At 41.3% G+C, this 18,919-nt stretch overlaps 1 protein-coding gene across 13 annotated transcripts in view; it reads left to right on the top strand.

The window, feature by feature from the left end:
* Positions 1–18,919, top strand: part of CACNA1G (calcium voltage-gated channel subunit alpha1 G) — a 327,715-nt gene that overhangs the window by 285,348 nt on the left and 23,448 nt on the right. For 11 of the 13 annotated variants that reach the window (XM_080993532.1, XM_080993526.1, XM_080993530.1 and 8 more), the window contains 5 exons: positions 1,498–1,548; positions 9,215–9,366; positions 16,074–16,183; positions 16,435–16,568; positions 18,387–18,457. In XM_080993532.1, coding sequence (XP_080849658.1) covers positions 1,498–1,548; positions 9,215–9,366; positions 16,074–16,183; positions 16,435–16,568; positions 18,387–18,457 — 518 coding nt within the window. The remainder of the gene's footprint in view (positions 1–1,497; positions 1,549–9,214; positions 9,367–16,073; positions 16,184–16,434; positions 16,569–18,386; positions 18,458–18,919) is intronic. The other 2 variants (XM_080993534.1, XM_080993531.1) reach the window with 1 other exon arrangement.

The following is an 18,919-nucleotide window of genomic DNA, read 5'->3' as shown; positions in this document are numbered from 1 at the left end:
ACATGTTCGCACATAATGTAGCATTTCACCTCTTAAAATATTTATTTCTAAATAACCCATTAGTTATACAGTTGGTTGAAATGGTGAGATTCCTCTGGGGTAAGTGGCATGAAGACTGTATAGTAACTAGAATTTTCCCACCCAACTCCCTGTATGTTTACTTATCACATAGGGACCAATACTGATGCCATGCTGTATTATGTTGCCTTGGGGCCAGTACCGACCATGTGACTAAGTAGTTACTTGAGTCTAGACTAGTCCTGGCATAGCCCCACTGGTTTTAATGGGATTTTGTGGGTACTGCTTTGGGTCAAAAGACTACAAGAAAGCAGGTTTCAGCTTCTCCTTTATATTTCTTTAGAAAGGATTACAACATTCATTTTTTTCCCTGAGGTGATGCTATCCCAGATGTCATCCTGATAACTTTAATACTTTATTGACTTGAGAATATGGAAGGAATGGTCTATAGTTACATTTGGGGCTTCCCTTTGCCTGCCACTGTTATTTACCCGTAATAATCCTAGTTTATTCCAGTGTAACATATAGTTCCCCTGAAGGCTACATTGATTTATGAGAGAGGACCATTTTCCCCTTAGCTGTCTGCCAGTGCATCACAGTGGATAAGAATCTCATATTCTGCTCACCAACCGTTACATTGCTCAGGATCAACTAGTTCTGTTTATCTCAGAGGTGTCTTGGGTTTATGTTGCCCTGTATTCGCGTGCACACTTCCCAAGTGCTGCATTGTGAAAAGCGTTTGGAAACTGAAGAGATTTGTGAACATAGGCTTTGATGGTGATGTGCTGCTGCAAAAAAAAGTTACTGTACAAATTCCTCTGAGTGCGAGCAACCCATTGGGGTAGCCTCTCGCAGTCCCAGCCTATCAGTATTCTGAGTGTTTTCATTCTTAACATTATTGTTTAATGACATTAATAACATTATTTAGTTTTATATTATAATGTTCTTAATGCCAATCTTGGGACTTTTAAACTGAAAGGCAACATGAATTATACTACTATGAATACTTAATCTCAAATAGCTAGGCACTGTACAAGTGTTAAATCATAAGACCACATCATCCTTGCCTACAAATTTAGAAGGCTGATTTGCCAATACAGACCACCCTCCTTCTGATGGTGTAGAATTGTAGAGTTGGAAGGGGACCTGAGGGTCATCAAGTCCAACCCCCTGCAGTGCAGGAATCCTGCCCACCCCTGTCCCTGGCTGGGCTCAAACCACCAACCTTCTGGTTAACAGCCAAATCCACTGACCCATTGCACCACAGGAGGTATACTCTACATTGCTTCTATCTAAACTCCACTGAAATGTGTGGGTGCGTTTGTGGGTAACGGTTGTAGGCAGGCAGAACCCTTGTTTCGCCCTGCCAGGGTGACGGTGTGCTTTTGTCAGAGTGACGGGTGCATGAAGCGATGAAGATGGAATGAAGGATTGGCCTCGCATCCTCTCCAGTGATTTAATGCCCTTTCGTTCTTCTAGATCTAATGCTGGATGATGTAATAATGGACAGCTCAGCCAGTGCAGTGCCAGGTACTGGGAAGTCCTTGCTGTCTTTGTCTCACGTGAATGGCAGTGCTGTGTGACTTAACGGCCGCCCACTGGTCCTATGAGGCAGCTTGCTAGATTGTGTGTGGTGGAAGGCCTTTTCTTGGTTTCTCTGCATTTCACGCATGTTGTTTTTGTGCTTGTTTTTAAAAAATTAGAAACGTCTGCAGGTTTGACTTATCACTGACACATTTTTGATGTTATGGTCTTAACCTTACCTTTTTAGCAGGTTTTCTTTTTCTTTTTCATCACAAATATTGCCAACTTCCCTTCGATGTTCTTTTCTTTGGTTTTTTTGGTTGTTTTCAGGAAGAGGTTTTTTGGATAATGTCTGGGTCATCCACTTTGGAGCTGTTTGATGTGTGGTGATTAACCTTGTACAGATGTGTGGAGACTCAGGGGGGAGGCCCCTCACTTTGTACTGACCAGAGCTAAAAATAGTGTCGCCTCAGGTGACAAATATATTTTTTGCAGAATATTTTGTATACAATGTTCTGTAATGGGCTCCCCACACACACACACCAAAGTCCTATAGTGTTTTGTATCCTTCCCCGGTACAACCTTGCTTAAGATAGATCTGGAGACTGGGGAGAATTTTTCAGAAGAGAGTTTTGTAAGAAAAATGGTTGATATAATTCATTCCTGAACCCAAAAGAATATTTGGCAAAATCCCTTCCCCATTTTGCTACCCTAAAATATCAGGAGATATTTGGGGAAGGCATTGCAGCTCTGCTCTGTTAATTGTATCTTGAAGTAACATGTAATACCTGCATCAGCTCTCAATGTTTTACTTGCCTAGATACTGATCTGTGCATGTGGACAATTATCCTCAGCTATGTTATTTGGGAAGAAATAGTCCACCGAAATCAGTTGAAAACTTATTCCAAAATGCATTTGGGATCATGCTGTTAGGTATACAGTGGTACCTCAGTTTGTGAACGACTTCAACGGCGATGGTTTCGGTTTTCAAACGCCAAAAACCCAGAAGTAAACGCTTCCATTTTCAAACACGCCTCGGAAGTCAAATGGCTTCCGCTGAGGTGCCACTGTATTTTTCTCAATTTTCTCTATGAAATTTGCAGACCACCCTTTGCGCCTCGGTTTTCAAATATTTCAGAACTCAGTCTTCCAGAACAGAGAAATACGTTTGAAAACTGAGGTACCGCTGTATACCTAACAGCATGATCTGTTTAGGGGACAGCTCCTTATCTGTACAGGGCCCAAGCCTTAGCCCAACTTCTTAATAAGGTGATACCCCATTGTCCAGGTTCTGCTCCTTTAGACTGCAGTGGGGGCTCCTGCGATTGAATGTTCCCCCACTGAAAAATAAAAAAACCACACGTTTAAACAAATTAGAAAGGAGAACTTTTGTGTTGTTTTCAGTGTGAGAAAAAGTGATGTCATGTCCTACTTCATTAATCAAGACCTAGCAAGAGACAGAAAGGCATGTAGTCCAAATCAGATCTATAGCTCTGGGCCTGCTTAGCAGATTCTTTACTTCAGCAAGCACAGAATCAAACATTGCCTAATAAAGGACAGTCTCTTTAATCCACCTTTAGAAAAACTCAAAATAGCAACAGGAATTTGATTGCTCAATTCAAGTCCACATCTTTACATAGCATAAGATAACTGAACCTCTCACTGGCTGCCAGGAAATCCTTCTAGTCACTCCGTGCATTTGTAAAACCAGACTGGGCATATTTTGTGTGAGAGTCTCAAGGACTTTTCCACCTCAGTGACCCTGGTCATAATTGCCAAACATTGAATCAGCTGTTGGGTTGTAAGCCAGAAGAACACATCACTGGCAAGTGTTGCAACTTTGGAAAACCAGGAAAGGTTGCATACATTAGACAAATTGTCTACAGCAATTTTGCAGGGAGACTTTTCCAAATTCTTCAAATATGGTAGTTCCAGGGGATAAGTGAATATGGTGCCTATTTAAGCATGATGCACATTAACACAGACCCTGACAGGTATAGGGCTAATTTGAGGTGCAACTCTAATAATACAGTTGTGTAAAAAAAATATAAAGAGCATTACAGAGGAATAAATCTGAAGGGGTTTTTAAAGATATATATGGCTTGCAAAAAATGACCCAGCTCATTTTAATAAATCCTGAATCTCCTCAACATTACCATTCTTTATGTTCCATTTCTTTGCATTCACATGTTCATATTCTCTGTGTGGGCTAGGAGATCAGTCCTGTCCATCCCCTTGGACAAGAGCTAGAGGAAAATCTCCTGAGACCTGTCCTTTCAGTGTGATTCTAATCTTAAAATCTTAGATGTACATTTGAGTGTTCCGTTGCATTTGTTTGTTTTGAATGCTTTGGCGTCGTCCCAAGTCGGCCATTCTTCAGTGCAGGCTCACAAAGAACCTCTTAGCTTGCCTTTTCTTGTGTCTGATTCTCAGACCTGTGCTTTGTCTTCCCTTTGTTGTTGCCTCATACTGGTGCTCACATTATTAAACACAATGTAATGCTCATTGGTGTGAAAGGACAGAGAGAGACTCTTTTGTGAAAGTACTTTAAATGTGTGTGACAGTAGGAAACCAATGATACCCATGCTCTACAAACTAGCCCTAATGAGTCATTCAAACCTGAAAACCCAGGATGTCTTTCTTTCTTTGCATTTTACAAATTGTAGAAAGAAAATGGTGCTATCTATCTGTATTGTTTACTGGTATAAAGTCAAGATTTTATTTTTGGACAGGATGCTGTCTGTCGCAGCTGGAAAACTCTCAGTGGGAACAATTTAACCATTTTCCACTTTGCTTTTAAAAAATGCCACTCACTAAAAAAAAAAAAGACTAATAAAACCACTTGTTTAAATGTCAGTGTTACTCCCATGCACATCACTTTGAACTCAATATTCTCTGGACAGTTTGTAAATCCAGCTGCTTAGTAAGAGCTGCATCCCTGACCGCTTATCCACTTGATGAAGGCTTGGGGGAGCATTCGACCCCCTATTTGTGAAACGTTATGCCATTCAAAATGATACATAAATGCCAACACTGTTAGACAGCTGTTTACAGCTGCCACACCAGATCACTTCAGAACATCATTCTACAGAATCCAAAGAAAAATAGGAATATGTTTTGCCCGCTTCGGGCTTTGTCCTGCCTAAATTGTGAATAAAAGGGTCTCTCAGTTGGCATGTTTACTCAGTGGGGTTGCCAGTCACTATGAGGTCAATATGGTGGTCGTATAAGCCTTAGTGCTCTGACATACTATGCACACTGGACACTATCCAATAATCCTTTGTCTTGTTCCCTCCTTCCCTCTGGTGTGAAAGAGAGCTAGAGCTGTATCTAATCTTCCAAGATGAGAGGGAAGACTGAAATAACCTTAATACTACCAGCTCTCTTATTACTATTGGCATAAAATGAGGTCTGAATCGCCACCACTCTGTGTAACTTGACGATGGTACACAAAAGATGCTTTGCCATTTATATCCTGGATTCTGGTTTCTGATCAAATCAATGTGACTCTATAATCAACCAAGAGAAGTTCATTCCCTTTTTTTTACTGAGCCCTCCAAAGCAGCTTGATTTAGAACCTGTTCCCCCCCTCTCCACCCTTGCTGGTGCCTGTTGTTTTATTATAGGCCTTCTTGTCATTATCTCCTTATTTTCTTGCTTTTCTTTGCCTACCATTTTCCTCCCTCCTTCCCCCACCCTATATACGCACACCCCATTGATACCCTCGATGTCAGGATGTTGTCTTAATCTTTCCAGTATTTTCCTAACTAATTGAGCATTCTTCTTATTCTTGACCCAGTCACTGTATTGTAGCAGTATTGGTGGTGTGGTGTCATTTTGTGTGATGATTCATCACCTAGACTTGAACAGATGTCTGTATTTCCCAAGATGTTGGTACCTCTCAAATATTTCCTAGAACAAATAATGCTGTTGCATAGGGGGGCACGGATGTCAGGTCTAGAACGAGACATTTTAAGTACTGTACCAAAACTTACAAACAATCAGAAATGTGGCTTCTTTATAACACCAGCAAAAAGAAATAATACTTTTATTTTCAAAAGATAAAAATGTTCCCTGCCCACCTAAACTCAGCAGCTGTTAATTTAAAGCCCACAGGAAGCATGGTGTGACTGTTTGTGGTTCATTTTAAGGTAAAAGCTGTAATTTCCAGTAATATGCATGACAGCATGCCAAGCATGGGGAAGCTGGTGGTGAGCAGGATTTTGAAACAGGGCTGACATGTTTAATAAAGTTATTGGCAGATACCAAAATGTTTATATCAATTATATTACGGATTTATCAATCCAATGCACAATTTAAAAATTGGCTAAATTATGAAAAGTAATCTGTGATTTTATTTTATTTTTGACTTAACCAGAGAAGAATTTTAGGAGAAAGCCTCACCAAAAATAAGGTGAAGACAGATATTATCAATTATAGGAGCAGGTTTGGAGGCACCTTCTCATTCAGTCCAGAGACGTAGCTTTTTTTGCTCCAGAACTGAACTCTGGTTCAGCAAACCTGGCTATGGCCAGTGCCTGCATCATCGTCAGATATTTCCACTCTTTGTCCAACCTTTCCTTCCCTGATATGGCAAAGAATTAATATAAAAACAAGTAGATGGATATGTGGCACTTAATTTTTTTGAGAAGGCCTAAATCAGCTAAATCATGAGGGAGGGACAAGACGGTTGGCGCTCCAGTGTTCAGCTTGATAGACTGCATACCTCTCAAGCAAATGTGAAGCTGAGAGGAAGCTGAGCTCATGTCAGAGGTGAAGAACCCGCTGAGCCATCTCTTTAAATATTACATCTGTCTTCACCCACAATATACAGAATGGAAAATGGGCAGCCCTGCTTATAAGGTTATGCTGCCACATGCTTTGTTGCTATGCAGGTAACATTCTACAATCTCTGTGAAAATCCCTGCTATATGTTAACAGCCTCTTTTGTTACCGTGTGGAGTTCTGAATTAATCTGCCAGTCATAGCTGAACCCTTGGATTCCAGTGTAATTATTCATAAATAAATCCTCCCAAATAAAAGGCAGAAATTGTGACATTTTTTCATGCCTGAATGTGAATTATGGATAAGTATTGAACAAAAAGAGATCAGCAAATTATAATGGGGTTTCTCTTTGAAATTATAACTTGGTTCATAGCCAGGGCCCCAGTTCAAACCTTAATTGTATTCAAACATTTTAGTTAATTTCCTCTTCATAGTTTTGCATAATGCCATCGAGATATCTCAAGTTTTTAATGGATATTTATGCAGAATGTAAGAGCTCTGATGAAAGTTGTGAGTCAGTCAGATACCAACCTGTGTAGCTTTTGTTGTTGTGTTTTTTTAAGAGATGCTAAATAAATTCAGCAACAAAATTCACTTTTTAATATTATGCCATGGCATTCAGGGTCAGATTATCTATAGACTGGCAGCTCCTAATGCAAAAAATATCAATTCAGCCTCTTTATTTCAAAGTACTGGAGCAAATGTTTGGGATCACTTCACCAAACCTCGCAGGATAAGTTGCTCCATTATTAGTCTTCTCCCTGATGCTCAAACTTTATGGGATGGGGATATTGGAAGTCATATAATGATACAGCTAATCACTTACCCAGGTGAATGATCATTTCATGTGTAAGAGGCACAGGCTCGTGTCCTCTCCACCGCACACCTAAAGTAATTTGTCTTAGGTTTTCCTTGTGTACACACACATGATTCTTCCCTCTCAAAATAGGGAAATGTTCCCCAAATTGAGCCCTCAGGCATAAGGGACCTGTGCTACATATTTCTTTAGGTCAGGAGTGGCTAACCTCTGTCCCTCTGGATGTTGTTAGACTCCAACTCCCACAGGCAGCTATTGGCTGTGCCAGCTGGGGCAGATGGGAGCTGGAATCCAGCAGCATCTGGAGAGCAAAAGATTCCCCACACCCTGCTTTAGGTGCCTGGGTGAAGGGAAGAGGCATGTGCCTGCACCTCCACCATACAAAACGACTGGCCAGCTGCATAAATGGCTAAGAAGATTGCAATTTTGACTATCTGAGAATCAAATTGTATACATACACCCTGCAAAAATGTGATCTAAAAATTAGCTTTCCCTCAAGATCACGAATACTTCATACTTCACCCTCCCCAAATTTCTGTTCGGACCAATATATGAAATCCTTTTTTTTGTTCAGAGTAGCTAAACACCACGCCATTCAATTCTCTTGGCTCAATAATTTTCATAACCAGTTGATCATCTAATTATGGTCATAATATTACACTCTGACATCTCCAAGACAGTCCTTTTCATTTTATGGTACATTATAATGCCTATTTGAAAATTGCCCTGAATTATAGACTCAGACTTGGCATTTCCTCGTTAGAGATTAGGTGAGTAAATGAGTTTATCTGCAGGAACATTCAGGCCTGAAGAGTAAGTGTCATCCCTGATGCAGCCAAACATAGAAGACTAACAGGGACATTTGCACTTTGGCAATCACGCACAAATGAGAAGATCATTTATTTCCGAGACAGAAATTCTGACTGAGCAATCACTTGCATTATTTCATAAATTGTTTTCATAGCTCTGACAACTTTGGGGTTGTTCCCCCCGCCCTCCATTTCCCTACCTTGTATTTCAAAATGCAGTTATATGAGTTCATGTCTGCTATTTCAAACAGTCCATTATTCCCTTTTTAACTTTCTTCCCCACTGCCTCTTTACATTTTCCCCTTACATCACAGTATATTGCTTGCCCAGTCAGTATCTACTAGTATCTTTTTATACTATCCTCTCTGCCTGGACTCCCATGTTACTTTCTTTCTTACTTACTTAACCAAACCTTTATTAGGCATTACAAATATAGGCCATCATAATACATTCATATATAACATTTGAAAATATATACAAATAAACAGCCATGTAAAATATGTAATAACGAGGACTTCATGTTACCTTTTTAAATCACCCTGATATAATATATTATGCTGAACTCACAGCTAAGTAGTCAAGCTTTACATGCCCAATGTTAACTGGGCACTGTATTGCAACAGAACACATATCCCATTGGCAAGCAAACATTCCTTCACATTTAGGCACACTCTCAAAATATAGAGGGAAGCCCTTAAAATATCATATTACAGTGCTTTGCTATTCTCTGTCAAAAACCACTGCATACTGTTTCCAACTTGCCTCAAGTCCTTTCCAAGCTCCCTTTTCAGTGGAGATTGAATGCCCCATTTAAGCACGCTTTTATGCACTGTTAATACAGGCCTTGTAATTATAGCTCACATACCTGCAATTCTGATTGAAAGTTCTTGTTTTCTTTTATATAAATTAAGAGTGTTGTTGTGCAATAATAGATATCTAAACAGTGAATTTTTACACTAAACATTATGTTGGAACCTGAAATGATTCCATGCCATACTCACCTTATCTCTAATCCTGAAAGCCTGGCTGTTGTGCATGTTTTATTGTAGCTGCTGGGACAGATAGATGATCCTGTAGTCTTGCTATGCATTAATGATGGTTAACATACAATCCCCTTTACCACACCCCATTCGTTGCTGAAAACCTAATCATTATGAATTTGATTGAATGTATCAATTTGGATTTTTGAAAGCCAGTGCTGAACTGGTCTTAAGACAGGGAGAAATTACCTGATCTGCTTCTCCACTCTCTTCCTTTTCAGAGGCACAGTGTAAACCCTACTACTCTGATTACTCTCGCTTCCGACTTCTGATTCATCAAATGTGCACCACCCATTACCTGGATTTATTCATCACAGGTGTGATTGGGCTCAATGTCATCACCATGGCTATGGAGCACTACCAGCAGCCAAAGGTAGGGCAGGAAAAGTATTTGTAGATGCTGTGGGTGATTTGCAAACATTGTTGTAGGCTTGATACGGAATTGGCATTGCATCCATTAACGTGGAAAAAAAGAATGAAACAGAAATAAATATGCATTGGCCATTCTACCATGCTGAATGGGAGATGATCGTGATATAGGGATCTAGTTTTTACTGAGTGAGAGTAGTGTTTGCACCAGCTAAAGAACTGCGGTCAATAGCAGTCATTCACATCATCATAAACAACACAGAAAGAAACCAAAATAAAGCAGTTGCATACAAGGATTATCTTTACAGCCCATTTGTTGTTGTTGTTTAGTCGTTTAGTCATGTCCGACTCTTCGTGACCCCATGGACCAGAGCACTCCTGTCTTCCACTGCCTTCCGCAGTTTGGTCAGACTCATGTTTGTAGCTTCGAGAACACTGTCCAACCATCTCATCCTCTGTCGTCCCCTTCTCCTTCAGCCCTCCATCTTTCCCAACATCAGGGTCTTTTCCAGGGAGTCTTCTCTTCTCATGAGGTGGCCAAAGTATTGAAGCCTCAGCTTCACGATCTGGCCTTGCAGTGAGCACTCAGGGCTGATTTCCTTAAGAATGGATAGGTTTGATCTTCTTGCAGTCCATGGGACTCTCAAGAGTCTCCTCCAGCATCATAATTCAAAAGCATCAATTCTTCAGCGATCAGCCTTCTTTATGGTCCAGCTCATAGCATTGGCTTTAACAAAAATATTTATATTTTTTGCTGCAACTACTGCTAACTCAGTAACACACTCAGGGTGTTCTTGTTATAAGCCAACTAGTAAGCAACTCTGTATTAGCTGAGGTGCAAAGTATCTTCCCTAAGGTACCCATATAGCATTAGTCATACATTTTGGAGTTGATAGCAGCAGCAGCAGCAAGGCTGTACTTCCTGAAATACTTCTGTATGTGCTCAAGACCAAATCCTATCCTAGGATTTTACTCAGAGTAGACCCATTGAAATTAATGGACCTAACTTAATCATGTTTTTAATTTCTGATCTGAGTAAAACATAGCTGATTACCATCCTGATTTTATGACCTTCCTCTAATCAAGCAACATTAGCTGTTGTTGCATTGCAAAGCCAAGAGAGGTTCTTTGGAAAGCGAGCATATGGCCCAATCTCTAGACTGAATCAAGATGTGAAATTATTTACTACCTCTTTGCTAGGTCAAGTAGCTTTTCAGAAGATACAGAAAGAACTACCTGTTTTTATTTCCAAAAGAGAAATTCATAATCTTCATCAGGCTTTTGAATTTTATATTCCCCCTTTAGAATGAGAGGTGCTAATCAGGGAGATGCTTTCTTTGGATGCTGCAGAAGGCACTCAGTGGCAGACATTCCTTGAGTGTTGTTTTTACTATGATAGGATTTGGATCTGTTTCTAAGAACCACTGCAAAGTGCTTTATCATCATGCCTAAGACTATGGTGGAAGCCAGTGGTTTATAACTGTTTCTTTGTACAATGGAGCAGGGTAGGGTTGCTCCATCTTGTCTCTCATGCTTTCATTAGAACTGTTCACCATTAAGGGCTATCCAATTTGGATAAAAACAAAGGAGTTCAAAGTAGGGATATGGGAGAAATTTGGTTCAATTCACAAATTTAATGTGAGCCTGCCTAATTCACACTTCCTGAAACAATGGATGAACCAAAATCCTTCAGAACTCACCCATCTTTGAATTTTGTAATTAAAAGATATTACGGGGAAGTACACAGAGAAATCCACATATTAGTGAAAATAGTATATGAAAATTCATTACATAAATCACCTACAAAAATGTGTTATATTAGGGGAAACTGCTTGGAAAAATGGGGCATATTGCAGAAAATTGCATACAAACATGTAAATATTAGTGGCGTGATCTCTTAGAGTAATCAAATGAAACTTTAACACATGGCATGATGAAAGTCTGTAATTTTATCAGGACAAGTTATTTGTTGTTTACTGTTATAACGATTGTTTTCTCAAAATTTATCTTCTGTACCATGAAAATAAATAAAAAAGAATAAAAATGTAAATATTAGGAAAAACACACTGGAAAGCTGGTGAATTTTCATGAGGACTTAAGACTGGGAATGTTAAAAACTGGGAGAACCTGAAATGGACTGATTTGGCCATTCCTAGGGTTCTGAACATTGAAAGCTGTATGTAAATTGCTGGAACCCCAGGCCCTCTTGCATTTTACAATTTGGAGAAAGAACATAATGAACTTTGTTTCCCAAATCTTCAGTTACGTCATCCACTTACAATACAGTGTCTATCCAAACAACCAAAGGGAACGTTAACAGTGCTTTCTTTCTAGAAAAATAGGTGTCAGTATGTACCATGAAGTCGTTATAGTAAGTGGCACACTTTTTAACAACAACAAAAAAGAGGTAAGAGGTACCAGTACTGCGTCCCCTTGAATACTCCCTCCAAAAAAAAAGCACCAGTGTTGACTCAGTTTGTGGGTCTTCTGACACTTAAATTTTTTTTCTCCCTGGCAAACTTATTTCTGTGGGAAATTCTTTCCCAAGGGATGCTTTGTTAATCTTTTTTAAAACTATACTGAAGCTGGCCTTCTAGATCACAAAGAGGCTTTATCCCTTACTTTTAATTGCTGCCAAGATAGAATTGGCAGAGATGTGGAGATTATACTCTTTGTCTACTCCTGAGCACTGATTCTGTCAGATTCAGTGGCAGGGAAAGCACACACATCAACTTAAAGTTTCCCAAGGAAGGGCTAAACCCAATGACCTTTTAGTTGCGCTGATGCTCTTTCTGTCATTTCCTGGTAGCTAAAGGACTAAAAAAAAGAGAGAGAGAGAGAACTCGGCAAGTACCGGGGAAAAAATTGTTTCTTAAAGTGTCATTATAGGAAACATGACATTCCTGTTCACTATGGCAGTCAGTTTTGGCACCATCTTTTTGGACATGGCTTTCTTAGCTCTTACTGTCACCAGGCCACACAAGCACATAAGTGCGTGCATGTTTATCCTGACAGCTTATCTGCTTTCTTTTCTTCCTTCCCTACATGTTCTCCTTTTCGGAAGCAAAATACAAGGGAATAGCTAGCAAACCATGTCCTGTTTTTTCAGCTTTCCACATGCACCTGACTGACCCCATTGGAGAAAGAACGTTGATCTAGAGAAACACCCTTGCAATTCTTGGGTGGTTCATGTGCATTGTGACACAATTCGCATATGTGACACAAAAGCTGTTTTGTAAACTGCTTAGGGGAATACAGTGGTACCTCGGGTTACATACGCTTCAGGTTACAGACTCCGCTAACCCAGAAATAGTACCTCAGGTTAAAAACTTTGCTTCAGGATGAGAACAGAAATCGTGCAGCGGTGGCGCAGCAGCAGCATGAGGCCCCATTAGCTAAAGTGGTGCTTCAGGTTAAGAACAGTTTCAGGTTAAGAACAGACCTCCAGAACGAATTAAGTTCTTAACCTGAGGTACCACTGATTAGTTAAATAAATAAATAAAGACATACAGTGGTACCTCGGGTTACAAACGCTTCAGGTTACAGACTCCGCTAACCTGGAAGTAGTACCTCGGGTTAAGAACTTTACCTCAGTATGAGAACAGAAATTGTGCAGCAGCAGGAGGCGGCCCCATTAGCTAAAGTGGTACCTCAGGTTAAGAATGGTTTCAGGTTAAGAACGGACCTCCAGAACAAATTAAGTTCGTAACCCGAGGTACCACTGTAGAATCATAGATGGTCTCTCGGGTCATCTAGCCTTACCTTCTGCTAATGCAGGAAATCTGCAGATCCAGCATCCCTGGTTGGTTGGTTGGCCATCCAGCCTCTGCTGTAATGTAGGCATGTCTGCCGCCCTCCAAATCAGTGTATTTTGCTTGTTTGACAATCTCCCCTCTCCTCCTTCCATGTGGTGTTCTGCGTGTTCTCTTGGCCCTCCTTTAAGTGGATTTGAAGGAGGAGGAGAAGGAGGGAGCCCCATTGCACTAGTGCAGGCATCCCCAAACTTGGCCTTCCAGATGTTTTGGGACTACAATTCCTATCATCCCTGACCACTGTCCTGTTAGCTAGGGATGATGGGAGTTGTAGTCCCAAAACATCTGGAGGGCCGAGTTTGGGGATGCCTGCAGTTAGTGGGAGTACTTGCATTGGCTTCCACTTGCGGGATAAGTTTGTTGAATCTGGCCCTTAGATTTTATCACAGTCTCCCAGAGCAATTCGTGGAAAGGTGACTGAGAGAGCAAAGAAAATCAAGCAGCACAGAATGTCCTCCGCTAACATGAGAAACAAAACAGTGTTTGAGGCCATTTATTTTAGAACACGATGAGTAAAGAGGGGAGGGTGCATTGATTTTAATGCAAAGAGATTGGAAGAGGCAAATGAGAGGGCTGGAAGGGACTTCCAGAGCTGTCAGTTTTATCTCTTTTAACTCAGAATAAGTTTTAACTATAGCAATAGGCCATAAAATTTAGTCATCCTCCACTGATTACCCTGTATACCAGTGAATCTCTGGCCTGAGCAGCCAAATTATTATAAGGGAACTTTGCTGGATGTCAGTTTCCGCATTTCCATTTCAAAGTGCTGCTTTAGATTTTCAAAGCCCTAAATGTCTTTGAATGGCAGCCCTCATTCCCCCTGAAATGAGGCATGTGCCAATGAACTTCTGCTTTTGGTGCATACTGAAAACTTCTCTTTTCACCAAAAGCTTCTTGGAGTTGCTGTTGGGGTTGTGTTTTATTGTATCTTATTGCACTCTGGGAAGTTTGAACAGTATTTAATGCTGTTTTGTTCTGGAGGCATTGTCTGCCTTTTACTCTTCTGTGTATCACTTTGAGGGGAGGCCCCTTTAACATGAGCAACGTGAGCTGTGGTGGTGAAAGAAGAAATAAAAGCCCAGTTAATTTCCCCCCCAAAAGCAGCTAAAAGACCGTTAGGCAGAAATGGTGGCAAATCTGGGTAATCTGAGCACAATATGAATGCTGCAGGAACTACAACAAAATATGATAAAAGCAAAACAATTTAAAAACTACAATTAGACACTTAAGTTAGAATTGGAAGATCTCAATAACACAAGTAGGCGGTTCAATCTGCATGTAAAGTGGCAGATAAGAGAGAAGATATGAAGAATTTCATATCAAAATGGCTGGTATCCTTAACAGGAGACTACCAAATTCTGCCCCCCAAAAAGCTGGAAAAGGCACTTGGGCTTTGGGTCTCTCTCTCTCTCTCTCTCTCTCTCTCTCTCTCTCACACACACACACACACACACACACATATTCCATGTTTCAGCAGATTCCCTAAAAAGGAGGGGTTATTTAAGAAACTGAGAATAATAATATTAATAATAAATGATCTATAGATCAAATCCTGAAATCTTTCAAATCTTACTGCATTAGATCTGTCGGCAGCCTGAGGGATTTAATATGCAGCTGGACCAAAAGCCAGTTGCCTCTCTTTATTTCTGCTGTGGTGACTCAGCATTTTGGCAAGGCAGCAGGTCCCTGATACATTAGCATGCCAAACTCCTGTATTTAGGATCACATTCAAATTATAATGGCAAACCGCTTGCAATGATCTGCCAAATCACTTGCTTATGATAGCTCGATGGAAATGGCTGCCAATTAGCGTAGAGTTGCTTATTTTTGTTCCCTACTACTTTGAGAAGCCAAGGAATAAATGCAAGACGAAAGCAAAGGTGAATCAGTCAGTGTAGCTAAATAGTACTTGAATGTGTAATGTGAAACAATTAAAAAGAAATCAACGGGAGAAAACGCCATGTTTAAGGTGGCAGTGCATGACCCACGTGACAGGAGCATCTTGTAAATACTATGGGAAGCTTGTTAGATGATCCAATTACCTTGTGCTAATGTTAGATGTGTTCTGAACTATAGCATTGCTCAGTGGCATGTACTGATTATGAACCAGAGGGGCACAAGTTAGCTTTTGCTTTTCACACAGTTAGTTTTATTAATTCTATCAGCCAGTCTTGCTACACATTTCTCTAATTCCATGTACCTTTAATGTGCTCTGCTGCCTGCCCTCCTGGTTGTCTTTCAGTGCTGTGTTCTAGATTCTCCCCACTCCCAGCCCAGATCGTTTCAAGTCAGCTGAGACTATAGCAGGTGACGGGGGGGGCAGGGCTTAGTACTAAGGTTTTGGTTTTAATTGTATTTTATGGTTTTTGTATATCTTATAGATATGTTTGGCACAATCCTAAATAATGTTATATTATCAAATATTGCCCAGTGTAGATACGTATCTCCAGTTGCAAGCATGGAAGGCGATATTTCTCATATGTGTTAAATAATGCAACATGTGAAATACTGCATGTGCTCCAAAGAACAAAATCACATTTTCTCTTGTGCTCAAAAGCAGCACTGATACCATGATCCAGGACGCCTTCCTCTGAAATAGTAAGAAATCAATCCAGCTGTACAGCAACTCAGCTCCTATCCAGCTGCAAATCATTTCTGTTATAAGGTTTCATGAAAAATAGGAGAGCCTGGTTTTGTCACTGCCACTTGGAAAGCCAGCAGCAGTTTAAATGTTAACACTGTGCAGGAGTTGTGATATGCCTGCGTTCCTGCCCCTTCTTCATTTTGCCTTTTCAGATTAAAATAATAATAATGGCTCCTGTTGAAAGCAGGAAGGCCAAAAACTGCAGGGGGCAAAATCCTCCTTTGCAATAACCTGTGAGTTGTCTCCACATTACAGGTTCTTGATGAAGCTCTGAAGATTTGCAATTACATCTTCACGGTCATCTTTGTCATGGAATCTGTTTTCAAGCTGATTGCATTTGGGTTTCGTCGGTTCTTTCAAGACAGGTAAGTCCTAAAGAATTTTAGGTTTTGCATTTTCTGTTCTAGTCAGTGATATATCCAGACTTGACTAACTCTATAATAGTACTCTATATAATAGTTTTAAAATTGTTTGATGTGTTTCATCACAAAAATTGCTTGAGGTGGTGCATCGGTGCATGAGTCAGTTCCGGAATAACTGAAATGACTGGAATCCTTTTGTCACCAATGCAAATATTTTAGCAGTTTTTTCTGCTTGATTTTTGTGTCGCTTTCAGGTGGAACCAATTAGACCTGGCAATAGTGCTGTTGTCCATCATGGGGATTACGCTGGAAGAGATTGAGGTGAATGCCTCACTGCCTATCAACCCCACCATTATCCGCATCATGAGGGTCCTGAGGATTGCTCGAGGTCAGTCTCCCCTTACTCCTGGGGCATTCCAGCCACACAGTTTCTGTTCCCAGTGGAACTGTTAATTCCCGGCATTGTAAGGTTTCCTATGCAACACAGCTATACTTCCAAGCATAAACTGCCTAGCTAATAGATACCTCAATGTGCTTTGTCCTGCTATTACCTGCAAGTCATTTTGGGTTGGGTTATATCACACTCCCCCCCCCTCCCAGGAGCTCAATGTGATGTGCAAGGTTTGATTCTCCCCAATTTTGTCAATGCAACAACACTTTGTGCTGAGAGAGTGAGTGCAGCTGGCCCAAGGTCACCGAGTGGCCTCTGTGACTGCGTGGGGAGTTGAACATGGATCATTCTAGTCCTAGACTGACAGTCTTGTGTTTATTCAGAAGTAGCTCTTTCCATCACTGCTATGACCAGTTAGTTGTGTGGCAGGCATTACATACAGGGAAGGACCAGAATTGCTTGGCCTTCAGGCACTCTAGATGAACATCTGCCATCTATATTCCCAGTAGGGTGGTGGTACCAACTCCAAGCAACAAAGCACTAAAGAATGTCTGGAGCTGGTGGCATTAGTTCTTAGCTTATGAAGTGCTTAGTTCTGAAGGTTATGAGTTCATGTTATTTCTTATCCAGTCTTCTTGTGATGGAAATCGATGGGGATACACTTGGCTTCTTAATTCTTTAGCTTGAAGCTGAATTCTGTCATCAGTATATCAGATAGATTTCTGACCTTTCCAAACCAGTTTACTTTACTCAGCAGCGGTAGTCACCACCAGGAGAAAAGGTCACTCTTGTATTCCTGCCACAGTGTCAGCAGCACCCAATTTAGTGAGTGAAGGAGATGGCCATGATGTTCGCAGGTTTTTCTACTTGTTATGAACATTCTGACAACAACAGAGCGCTTCATTATAATGCGGCTGTCAGGGGTTCAGGAGCAGAGGCAAGGGCAAGGGAGGAAACAGAGAGCGAGGGAGAGGAGGCAGAAGAAAAGATGAGTGATGACGACGACCCGAGATCTCCGAGTCTTTCCAGTGAATCAGAAGATTCACAGAAAGGAGCACCAGTGGCCAGGGCAAGGGGGGAGCCTAGGGGGACACCCCAGGAAGATAGAGCCAGAGGGGACTCAGAGGGGAGCAGTTGGAAATCAGGACCAGCGTCACCGCCAGAGAGCAGGGAAGAGGAAGGGCGCCAGGGATCAAGCGCTGGCAGCTCACAACAGGGGGGAGGGCACGAGTCAGGAGTGGCCACACCTCCATCGGGGAGCGAAGAAACGGTCAGACGGAAGGTGGAAGGTTGGGCGCGCGTGCCAAGTTCAAATGCACAGGAAGGTGGCGCAGTAGGCAGCCCGGAAAGGGAGCCAGGTCCTAAAGCCCGCCGAAAGGAGGGAGAAGAGTCAGGGGGGTCAGCGTCAGCGTCAGAGGAATCCCGGAAGGAAGAGACCCCGGGGGGCAGAGGGACCCAGAGAAGAACAGTCAGGCGGAAAAGGTGGAGCAAGGCTAGGATATTAAGTTGGTGTACAAGGGGCGGAGACTCAGATGGAGCTTCGCCGATCTAACCATGAGACGTAGAGTTGCACGCAGCAGCTTGAGAATGGAAACTGTAACTCAATAAAGACTTTTATTTAATGATCGCTGGCTAGCGTGATCCTCTGTGAGCTAGGATCTGGAAGCAGCTCTGACAGCGGCCTTGCATTTTCACCTCTAGTGAAGGATGCTTGCCACATCACTTGGGGAGCCCGATATGCTTTCTGAAATATTTATTTCCTTTTCACATGCCGATTGTGTGACAATAATGCAGAGGACATTTCATTTTCTGCAGTGTTGAAACTGCTGAAGATGGCTGTAGGGATGAGAGCTCTGCTGGACACAGTGATGCAAGCACTGCCTCAGGTAACCTTTGTGTCTTGATCATAAAGACCTCTGCTGAGTTGCCCTCATTTTCAAATTTTCTTGCGAAATCTGTGAGTTGTTGTTTGTTGTTGTTGTTGTTGTTTTGGCATATCTCCCTTATGTGTGTTTTCTCTGTGCTTAGAACTACCTTTACTATGAATTTAGTAAGTGTTCATTCTAATGGTTGGGGGACCTCCAGATTGGGCAAGATGCTTTATCACAGTTGCTCAAATCTCAGTTTAGTTTAGCTTATCCTCTGCTCAGCCTCATTCTTCACATGCTGCCTTTCATATGTTTGGAGCAAATAAGAATGCTGCTGGATCAGGCCACCCATCTAATCCAGCACTCTGTTCTCACAATGGCCAACCAGCATGGGAAGCCCACAAGCAGGACATGAATGCTTCTTCCTCTCAGTCGTGGGATTTATTTTTATTTTATTTTTTAAAGCTAAATTCATGTTAA

The sequence above is a fragment of the Podarcis pityusensis genome (genome assembly GCF_964106645.2).
Source record: "Podarcis pityusensis genome assembly, chromosome: 2".
Lineage (NCBI taxonomy): Eukaryota > Metazoa > Chordata > Lepidosauria > Squamata > Lacertidae > Podarcis > Podarcis pityusensis.
This window is presented reverse-complemented; position numbering and strand designations above follow the sequence as displayed.